At 38.4% G+C, this 11,363-nt stretch overlaps 1 protein-coding gene across 5 annotated transcripts in view; it reads left to right on the forward strand.

The window, feature by feature from the left end:
* LOC119086172 (MAGUK p55 subfamily member 6-like) overlaps positions 1-7,187 on the forward strand; it is a 563,311-nt gene extending 556,124 nt beyond the window's left edge. For all 5 annotated transcript variants that reach the window (XM_037203747.1, XM_037203746.1, XM_037203748.1 and 2 more), the window contains exons 4-5: positions 6,062-6,214; positions 6,882-7,187. In XM_037203747.1, the coding sequence (XP_037059642.1) occupies positions 6,062-6,214; positions 6,882-7,172 (444 nt within the window). In that variant the 3' untranslated portion in view covers positions 7,173-7,187. The remainder of the gene's footprint in view (positions 1-6,061; positions 6,215-6,881) is intronic.
* The last annotated feature ends 4,176 nt before the right edge of the window (positions 7,188-11,363 follow it).

The following is an 11,363-nucleotide window of genomic DNA, read 5'->3' on the forward strand; positions in this document are numbered from 1 at the left end:
TTTTTATTTTAAACCTGTAACAGTTAAGAGTGTATGGTAGTGGAGAATATTAGGAAAGTAACAAGTGACTAGGAACCCAAAATGCATCTAGCCATGTGTGGCCACTCATGCTAAGACAGACACTGCATTTTAGTAAGGAAAAAAAATGCTATTTCATTGGCTAATTCCAAGTTACTCTCAGTGAAGAAGAAAGCGTTAATGTTTTCCCTGCAATCTTTGCCCTCAGAATAAGATAGTAACACTCCTTTGCTTTCTTAAGACACTGTTTATAAGGGTCTAAGTGATTGAGTTCATGTAAGGCAGTATAAAGTATTTGAATTTTATCTTGAGGGCAGTGGAGAATCTTGGGGATATATATATGAATTTACAACCCTCATCTGTGGGATTCCCATTGCCCTATTTACTGTGGTATTTTGTTGAAGAGACTAAGCTATTATCTTCAGTGTCCCACTTCCTGAGTTTTACCTGGTTGATTTTCTGATAAGTTCTGATTAAAGGGTTGATGATTCACTTCTTAAGTGTGGGGGACCAGCCCCCACTATTATTTACTCCAGGCTTTAGGTCTAAGGATATGAAGAGTAGGTTTTCCCAACCTGGGAAAAACAATATCCATAGCAGACTTGGCAGTTCCAAAGGCCACCAATAACAAGAAGCAGCAGCTCCAGAGACTGCCAGCTTCAGAAAATAGCAGCTAGATGTCCATGGCTGAGACCATGAGGCATCATCCAAGAGCCAGTACAAGCTCCAGCAGCCAGAGGGTCTCAGAAGCGGAGACACTCAAGGCATCAACGCTGTGCAGGTGGCAGATGCACGAGGGTCTGCAAGCTTTTTATAAAGAAAGCCGTGGTGAAAAATGAACAAGCCAAGCCACGAGAAAGGCTAAGGGCAAGCAGAAGTTTGGAAAGCCCCGCAGAGATGGTGCTCCAGGAAAGGTGAACAGCAAGGTTCTACAGCCTTTGAGACACTACACCTAGAGAAAGACTAACGGCAGAGAGAGCCAGCCTATATATTCTAAACCTACATTTTTCTAAGTATATGACCTATTTAAACCTACATTCTATAGGACTACTTTATAAACCTTACCCAAGTCTCATTCAAGCCTACATAATGAACTTACATTCTATAGGACTACTCTACAAACACTAAGTCCTACTGAAGCCTTTACATTTCTTATTTAAACTTTTACTATAGGTTTACTTTATAAACCTTACCTAAGTCTTACTTACATTCTATAGAACTACCTTAGTAAATATACTTCTTATACTACCTTAGCAAATATACTTATTTAAACTTGCATTTACAACCAGCATGGCATTTATTACTGCATGTCTTAAAGAAATTCTATAGATTTATTCAAACACCTAGAAATTTCTTAATACCTAGAAGAGATTTAGAAAAGATATCTAGGAGAGATTTCTTAATTATTATCACTTTACATATAACAGAACTAACTTAACACTAAAACAAACATCTGTAAGATACTTAACAACTAGAAAAGATTTTTTAGCTAAACTGTTAACAAGACCAGAAGTAAGCAAATCATTTCTAAAGTTCAGAGTTTAGTCAGCTTTGATATTATACTAAAAGTTCTTCCGAAAGTTGGAAACAAGATTTGTCAATGGCTCTTTCAACATTGGGATTTAGTGAGTTCTGTTGTTATGGAGTTGTAACACTTGTTGCTAGGGAGCTGTCACATTCTTGGGACAAAGCCACACCCAAAGTTGCCTTTCCCACCAAGTTCTTTCAGCCATTCCAGAACCGGCAGAGATGTGCTCTCAGTGGTAAACGGTTTCTAAACAGAGGCTGTCCCTTTACCCAAATTCATAACACCTTCCCTGTGCCATAATTCAAACATTTCTGTTACAGCAGAAAAGCTACCGTAAAGCCTAGTCTTAGCTGAAGGTGAAATTCCCATATTGAACTGCTGTAAAGCTCTTAGCAAAAATTTCTTGTGCAGCTATTAGACCATATAAGGCCTGTTTCAAACCTTGATACTACATTTCTCAGAAAGCCTTTCAGGTACGCTAGCAAACTTTCCGGTTCCCTTTCCAGGGTTTCGCTTCTGTAGATGGAGATTTTTCTTTCCTAAGCTTGCTTTAGGATGCTGTGCACTGTTTAACAGGTATACCTGTCTAATTAGATCTTTTCTCTGACCCAGGTCCTGAGTGGTTTCATGTCCATTTGCCCTCATGCTCAGGCTGGGGCTTATTCTCTGAGGCAAAATGCTTAGGGTTTCACTCTGGGTCAGTGAGGCAAACAAAAGCATCTGTTTCAGAAGGTTCTTTCTCTGGTAGAAAAGAAAGCTGCTCTCCTGGATAGCTCTCTGTCCTGTCCCGGCGGCCTGGCTCCTTCCTCAGACAGTGTCTCTGACCAGCTTGGCTTCCCTACCTTCTTTGTGGCACCACCAGCTTCCTCAAGCTGCTCTGCACTTTCTCATCAGGCCCTTGCCTCGGGGGATTTTCCACCCAGGTGAAACTAATTTTTCCTTACAGAAACAAAACTGAGAAAGTTCTGAAAGGCTTTTTAGCTTTTTTTTTTTTCCCCAAGAAAAAGAAAGACCAACTTTTTCCCAAGACTTCTGTCCTCTAAGCTTTTTGGCATGCACTGCTGATGGAGCAGAGCATTTGTGCTTCCGTCCACACCTGCTGCAGGGGAAATTTCTTTCCTCCACTGCTTGGACCTAGGAATCCCTTTTCTACCCAATAGGCTCAAAGAAGAGCTTTTCTCTGCCCATAAAGCTTAGAGAAGATAGATTTTTCCCCCAGTTTGCATTCATAGCCCATAGTTCATAGCCCCACAGTTAGGCTTATCTTATCCTACTTTACCCAAGCTTTTTCTTCTCTGTATTGCTAACCCAATATTTCCATTTTCTTCCTTTCTTAAATTTTATAGATAGAAGAGAGAGAGACAGAGAGTGAGCGTGTGCTTATAGAGAGAAAGCTAATGCTGTAGCCTTGCGATGATTTCACAGCTGAGAATAAAATACCGTTGCCTTCATTTATCAGTTTCTTATCGGCATGCCTACACTCGCAACGCCCCTCAATCCTTTCACCAAGTTCTAGGTTTTTTTTATTTTTTATTTTTTTCTTTGTCTCTGTTCAGGTGCCATCTGTGGGGGACTAGCCCCCACACTTATTTACCCCAGGAACTCTTGAGGAATGAGGGATAAGAGACTTAGTTAGAAATAGAGGGGACAGAAAAGAGAGAGAAACACAGGATAGACTTGAGTGGGCCTGGATCCTTATCCACTGGCCCAGGTCTGTTTATAACAATGCCAAGGGGTGGAGCAAAAGACCTCCCCGTTGCTAGTTACAGTCAAGTGTAGACCTTACAAACACCTGATACTCAGGCCTGTGGTCCATCAGCTTCCTATGCAGTCCTGCTGGGTACAGCCCCTAGGAAATCTAGTGGGCTCCAACACTTTAGTGCACTACTTCAAGCTCAAATGCATCTTAAATGATGATGCAAAATGAGCTGACTGTATCAGAAGATGTAGAATACCTGGTTCCTTGTTTAAGAGCTGTGACAGTCTAATCCTTTCTGTGACACTGTCTTCACTGGGAAGTAATCTAGCGTGTTGTTATTCTTACATTATACAGATACTTTCTTATTTGGGGGTGTATTAATTATTTCTTTTGGGGGTGGGGTCTGGTTATATAGCACAAGCTGGCCTCTAATTTACTATTCTCTCCTACCTTGGCCTCCAGAGTATAAGCACTATCAGAGTATGTCACCACACCAGGCTGACATTATACTGGTGTTATTTCCTAACAACACTTAACCTCTTGATAAAAACAAATTAATAATCTTGCCTAAATCAATATTTTCATTAGGGATTGGAAATAACAGTTTCCAAATTGTCTCATTGTCTATATGTAAGGTGGCATTGTTCTGTAAACCCAGAGTTTATCTTGAGCTGCCCTACTGGCCTGTAACATTTCCTCTTGGAAAGGTAGCAGAATGATGGGTCCTATTCTTTACCAATTTTTCATAATAACAGTTGTTGAAAACATCAGCTTCAAATGATAACAAATGATGCTTTTTAGTCCTTTTATTTGCTAAATAGCTTTTTTGACCTATGAGATTTTCCCCCTAATTGTGGAGTTGCAATTCTCTGTAATAGTTACTCCTTTTGACATTTAAATTTTCCTGCCTTTAGCCAGGGGTGAGCAGCCTTTTCGTACATGAATCTGGAGCACATGAAAATTCTTGACAGAGAGATAAAACTGTATTAATAGTGTTTCGTGTAGTCACAGGAGCAAAAAGCCTGGCCTCAAAATAGAAGCCTTGGTTAGAGCTTTGAATAACTTCCAACTTTATTAGAAAAATCTTTCACTTAGATTTCTAAGTTCTTTCCCATTTTGAAATTTTTTTAAATATTTTTATTTTATAATTAATTTTACATATCAGCCATGGATTCCCCTGTCCTCCTCCTCCCACCCCCTAGCCTCCCACCCCAAAAAATCCACCCCTCCATTCCACCTCCTCCAAGGCAAAGTCTCCCTGGGAGTCAGCCCAGCTGGTAGATTCAGTTGAGGCAGGTCCAGTCCCCTCCTCCTGCACCAAGGCTAAGCAAAGTGTCTCAGCATAGACCCTAGGTTCCAAAAAGCCAGCTCATGCACCAAGGACAGGTCCGGTCCACTACCTGGGGGCCTCCTAAACAGTTCAAGTTAATCACTGTCTCACTTATCCAGAGGGCCTGGTCCAGTTCCATGGGGGCTCCTCAGCTATGTGTGTAGATGTCTTTGCATGTGTGTTTTTTGTGTGTGCATGTATGCAAAGTCTAGTGGTCAAGTCTGTTTTCCTCAGCTACTTTCACCTTTTCCTTCTCCTTCCTTCCTCTCTCCCTCCTCCTTCCTTCTTTCCTTCTTTCTTCCTCCTCCCTCCTTCCCTCCTCCCCTCCCTCCCTTCCTTTTTTTTTTTTTTTTTTTTTTGAGACAGTTTGTTACTGGACTTGGAGCTTACCAATTGGCCAGTGAGACCTAGAGATACTCTTGTGTCTGTTTCACAGAGCTGGGATTGCAGACATTCACCACTATATCCAACTTTTTATATGAGTACTAAGAATCTGTACACAGTATTACGTTTGGGAGGCAAGCACCTTACTGACTGAGCTGTCTTCCTAACCCTGTTTTTAAATTGTTTTCCAATATCTTGCAAATGATTTTATGAAATTATCAGGAATTACCAATTAAGCTAAAACTCAGATTGTTTCTGTCTTGAATGTGTTGATACTTGCTCTCCTCTTCTATTGTAATTTGTCGTGTTTGAACTTATATTCTGCATAGTCAGAAATTTTTTAGTTTAGAGTTATGACAAGTATTGAGTTAAAACTTAACTCCTTTAAGAAAATATTTAGTATACAAAAAAGACATTCCTAGACAACTACCTGAGAATCATCCATAGTAGCATACATACAATAAGCAGAGGAAGCAAAATGTGTATTTTATCTGGAGCCATTTCTGATTCTTTTTTATCTTCAAAACATCTTTTATAGACTAAAACTTAGTTGGTTTTTAATTAATTGGCAATTTCCTATTAATGATAGAAGTTGCTGATAATTATTTTCTCTTAGACATCTTTTTAGCATACTTTTATAAATGTAAAAAGTATATCACATTACTAAAATATCAACATATTGAAACTTAAAGTCTTTGTCACTTGACTGTTTTTGTACCTTATGAATAGATGATAGAGATTAGTAGTAAAGACTGAAGAAGATGCTGACTCTGTTGATAGGAAATTTGTCACCTCCCTCTACCAGGCTTAGAAACCAGGTTTGGTTTCTAGTGAACATGACACTTTAAAAATATGAGACTAAATTCTACCAGTCTCTTCAAACCTGAAAACTTGAAGATGATATTGTTTGTTGATAATAATATGATTAGTTTTGCTTTTCTTAAAACGATTATATATGTATTTGACATAATTCATACTGGGAATTTAATAATGTGTCCTTAGAAACTTTTAGTACTCCACAGTGATAATGAACTAATAAATTATTTTTAGCAACTTGTTCCATCAGTAGCTAATAAGCACAGCTGTTTTTGACTCCTTACAGTCGCTCCTGGAGGCCCATGATATTGTGGCATCAAAGTGTTATGATTCGCCTCCCTCAAGCCCAGAAATGAATAATTCTTCTCTCAATAATCAGTTATTGCCAGTAGATGCCATCCGAATTCTTGGTATTCACAAAAGAGCTGGCGAGCCATTGGTGAGTAGATGAGTCACTGCTTTCTTAGATATTAAATATAGTGCGGCCAATCTCTGCTCTTGATATACTGTTGAAACTGCTCATGCTTATTTTATCAGTCTTTTTGGCCTTTGTATGAACACACAGCAGATGATCTGTCAGTTATGTAGCCTATGAAACGTAATCAGAACGAAACCTTAAGCTGACTTAGAAGCTATAAATATTCCAGTGGGAACAGGAAAACTGTTTCATTTCTTCCCAGCTTTCAGAAATTACTTCTGTTTGCTTACTAATGATAACACCAAAGCTAGAAAGAAAGTTGTGATTAAAATTTGAAGTATAATGGGACTCTGTAAGTAGTGAAGTTAACTGCTTCTTTTTACATTCTTTATTTGTGATTCTTAAAACAATGATGTGGCAAACAGGACAAGGTGAGACTCTTTGTTGTTTCCTTGAGCTTCCTTTGTCTATGGAATAGAGCTAGATTTGAAGGGTTAACCCAACCGCATCGGTGTTCTTCTGGTGTCACAGTTGCACTTACTTTGTTGAGACTGGACAAGAAGTAACATGGGAAAAGAATTCACCTACCTGGTTTCAGAATTATGTTATTTGTATTCATAATGTTTACATATTTATTCTTATTGAGATAAAATCATTCTTTTCTTTTTATATATATAATTTCCTACAGGGTGTAACATTTAGGGTTGAAAATAATGATCTGGTAATCGCCCGAATCCTTCATGGAGGAATGATAGATCGACAAGGTCTGCTTCATGTGGGAGATATCATTAAGGAGGTCAATGGCCATGAAGTTGGAAACAATCCAAAGGAATTACAAGAGTTACTGAAAAATATTAGTGGAAGTGTCACTCTAAAAATTTTGCCAAGTTATAGAGATACTATTACTCCTCAACAGGTTAGTAATAATTTCCAGAGTGATATTAAGAACACTTTATTTTTTTGTTATTCTATTAGGTAGATGCTTAATTGTTACTATTTTGCTAAAGAGAGTTTGTCTTGGTAAAGATTTGAGTTTTTAATATAATACTATCTCTTTTGGTTTTTCAAGATAGGGTTTCTCTGTGTAGCTTTGCGCCTTTTCCTGGAACTCACTTGATAGCCCAGGCTGGCCTCGAACTCAGAGATCCGCCTGGCTCTGCCTCCGAGTGCTGGGATTAAAGGCGTGTGCCACCACCGCCCGGCATAATACTATCTTAGTATTATAAGGGAAATAATAAAACATTTATTTATGAACGTTATGAACCTGTTATTTGGGTAGTCTACAGGTAGGTGTCAGAAAAGTCATAAAGCCTTTTAATTACTATTGTTGAAAGCATTTCTGACAAAAAGCATTTTTTTTGTTTGTTTTGTTTTTCGAGACAGAGTTTCTCTGTGAAGCAATCCTGGCTGACCTGCAACTCACTCTGTAGACCAGGCTGGCCTCAAATTCACAGAGATCCGCTGCTCTAACCACTCCCACCCCCACCCCACCCCCAGTGCTGGGATTAAAGGTGTATACCACTGCCACCCGGTGATGAAAGCATTTTTGACACCTCTTATTTTTCAGACATAGTGTTAGGGCCTTTGAGATGGCATAGTCTAGATTACCCCCAGGTTAGTGTTCTGGTGATGTTAAATGACAGACAGTGTCAGATAGATTGGAATAAAGAAGATATTGGACACTTGGGTTTTTCCCACAATTCATGTATATTTTAGGCGAAATGAATAAATGAACAGGAGAGTGTGCTAAGATTATTTTGACTTCTTGTAATGGCTGCTCTTGTAATGATCATGACATAATCCTAGTACTTGGGAGGTTGAAAACAGAAGGACCCGAGTTTGAAACATAACCTGAGATACATACTGAGATCCTCAAAAGAGAAGATATAGATAGCATTCTGGTTTTGAACTATTCTTTAGAAAATAGGATATACTACTTAATCATGATTTTCTTTTATATATAAATTAGACTTCTGAAAATAGTGAGCTTTGTATGAAATGAAGGTAGATGTCTCTTTTAGTTCTGTTTCTTTTACTTTGATAAAATACCCAATAAAAAGCAAATTAGTGGAAAAGAGGGGTTATTTCAATGTACAATTCAATCATTGTAGGGAAGTCGAGGCAGGAACTTTCAAAACAGCTAGTCTCATCATATCACAGTCAAGAGCAGAGATAAATTAATACACACATGCTGGCCTGAATCTTTGTTTGTACTCAGCTCTATTTTTTCCATTACTACACAGCCAGGACCTCCTACCTAGGGAATGTTGCCACCCACAGTACACTGGGTCTTTTCACATCAATTAACTTAAGACAGTCTCCACAAGCATGCCTACAGTCCAATCCAGTATAGATAGTTTCTAACTGAGACTTTTTCTTGTTGATTGTAGGTGTGTCAAGTTGTCAGTTAAAACTAACCATAATACCTTACTTTACAAAACAATCATGGTGGGAGGGAAAGACACTAGAACTTAAACTATCCCTGTTCTTCTCAGGCTACTATTTTCCTCCATTTGCATATTTCTGTTTGTGATAAAATGAGACCTATTTGAACTTGAATGTGTTGGGATATATAATAATAACAGTAACAATAACAATAACAATAATGATAAGTAAATATAAAATAATTTATGGAGACTTAATAAAATAATAAGTAAATAATAACATGATAATTTATTATTTTATTATATATTAATTATAATGGGAAGATAATAGTTTCTTGTGTGGTCCCAACCAAAAGTCTTATGATGAAGTCCCCATGTGTATTAGTTCCTTTCTCATTCTGTAACAGGATACCTAACAGAAGCACCTGAAGGAAGAAAGGGGTTGCTGTGGGTCACAGTTTGACAGAGCAGTTCATGTGCTGGGAGGATGACGGCAGCAGGAGCTTAAGGCAGTGGTCACCTTGTGTCCAGGAGCAGATGGAGGGGAATGATGGGGTTCAGTCACCTTTTCCTTTTTGATTCAGTCCAGAACCAAGCCCCTGGAATAATGCCATTTACATGTACTGTAGATCTTCTCTACCAGTTAAACCTTTCTAGAAACGTCTTCACAGATACTCCTAGAGTGTGTTTCCATAGTGTTTCTCAGTCCTGTCTAGTTGTTGATGATCATACTGTGTGTATAATGGACTTTATAGGCAAACAGCTCTTTGTTTCCTGTGTAAATTTTGTATTTGGTGAACTGAATAGCTGACTTCAGTGAATGGATATTTAGCTTTAAGCATAAATTTTCCCATCTTTTGATTTCTGGGTTTATCTAGTTTTAGAACTAGGGAAGAGGATTCAAGTGTGAAGTGGGGAGAATCGGTCATATGAGCCCATGCAACAGCCTTGGCATATTCTACTATGAAAAAGAGCCTCCACCTGTACTCAAATTGGATTCCCCCCTTCTCTTTCTTTCTTTCTTTCTTTCTTTCTTTCTTTCTTTTTTTCTTTCTTTTTTTCTTTCTTTCTTTCTTTTTTCTCTCTCTTTCTTTCTTTCTTTCTTTCTCTCTTTCTTTTCTCTTCTCTTTCTTCTTTCTCTCTCTCTTTCTTTCTCTCTCTTTCTTTCTCTCTCTCTTTCTTTCTTTCTTTCTTTCTTCTCTCTTTTCTTTCTTTCTTTCTTTCTCTCTTTTCTTTCTTCTTTTTTTTCTTTCTTTCTCTCTTTTTCTTTTCTTTCTTCTCATCTTTCTTTCTTTTTTTCTTTATCTTTTTCTTTCTCTCTTTCTTTCTTTCTCTCTCTCTCTTTCTTTCTTTCTCTCTCTCTCTCTCTCTCTCTCTCTCTCTCTCTCTCTCTCTCTCTCTTTCTTTCTTTCATGAATAGGAAATCATTATGTTGAAACAGTAAGTATAAACCAAGACTGTCCTGGACAAACCTTGGGTATCTAAGAGATGCTGTGTATAAGGAAGGGCATTTGCCCTTACAACTGACCCTCTCACTATTGTACTAGCTTCCACCCCCACCCATCCTCCAGCTACTGTGTTCCTTTCTGCAGTCCCAGTTACCCATGGTCAACAAAAGTCTAAAAGTACTAAGTGGAAAATTCCTGAAATGACTCAAACTTTAAAATGAGCATCATTCTGAGCAGTGTGAGGAACTTGCTGGTCATGCATAGTTCCACCCAGAACCTGAATCATCCCTTTGTTCAGAGTATTGTATATAGTACGCCCAACTAGTAGCTTTCTTTAGCAGAAGACATATGCTGATGTATCAGTGTTTGAATTCAAGTAACTCCTGCTATGTGTCTCAACCTTAAAGCATAAGGGCTGGCATAATGGCTGACCCATTGATGAAGTTAGTACCTTATAGTCCACCCACCTTTCAGTGATTGGATTCGCCGTCGGGGTCCAAGAATTCAACACGTGAGATATGCCAACTCAAAAAGCCTTGAAGTACTTCCTATAAGTATAATAGTAGCAACTTTTAATCTAGCAAGAAAACAAAAAGATTTCTAATGCTGAAGTTGCTAAGGTCTGTGGTAACAACAGATCTTCTGTCCATGAAATTGTGAAGAAAAAGAAATATGCTAGTTGACTGTCTTGCCTAAAGCAGTAAGTTATGGCCACAGTGCATGTTCAGTGCATAATTAACAGTAAGTTATAATGCCAGTACTTCCTTACGTTTAGACATCCATTGCATGTGTTGGAATGTGTCTTTCCATGGAGAAGTGGGGAATCCTGGGCTTTGGAGCTTATTGCAGTTCTTCTGTCAATTGTTGTGATAGCAGAGGGAAAACAAGCTCTCAAGCCAGGGTGGTATTTTTTTCTCAAAGCATGGCAGTCGATCCTCTTTGTCCAAAACACTTGAGGTGCTGGCTTGTAGTCCAAATCTTCTATGAGACATGTGATGTATATTTTTACAGTGTAAGAACCAGGGTAAGTTAGAAAGTTGTAGCTAGTTTGGAAGTTCTTCAACTTATATATGACTTAGGTTTCTGGAAGGTATAAATAATTCTGCTTATAAAGCCTGTGTTAACTTTTGCCACTATGATAAATGGCTTGGAGAGCTATATATTTTGGCTCATGATTTAAGAAAGTTCAGTCCAGAGATACTTGGTTACATTTCTAGGCTGTTGAGGCAGAACGTGATCATGGCAAGGGATGACAAAGCAAACATTGCTTACCATGGCAGGCTTAAAACAGAAATAGGAAGGGGCAAGGGCAAAGGATATCCTTCAAAGACATTCTTC

This window comes from Peromyscus leucopus, chromosome 3, assembly GCF_004664715.2.
Source record: "Peromyscus leucopus breed LL Stock chromosome 3, UCI_PerLeu_2.1, whole genome shotgun sequence".
Lineage (NCBI taxonomy): Eukaryota > Metazoa > Chordata > Mammalia > Rodentia > Cricetidae > Peromyscus > Peromyscus leucopus.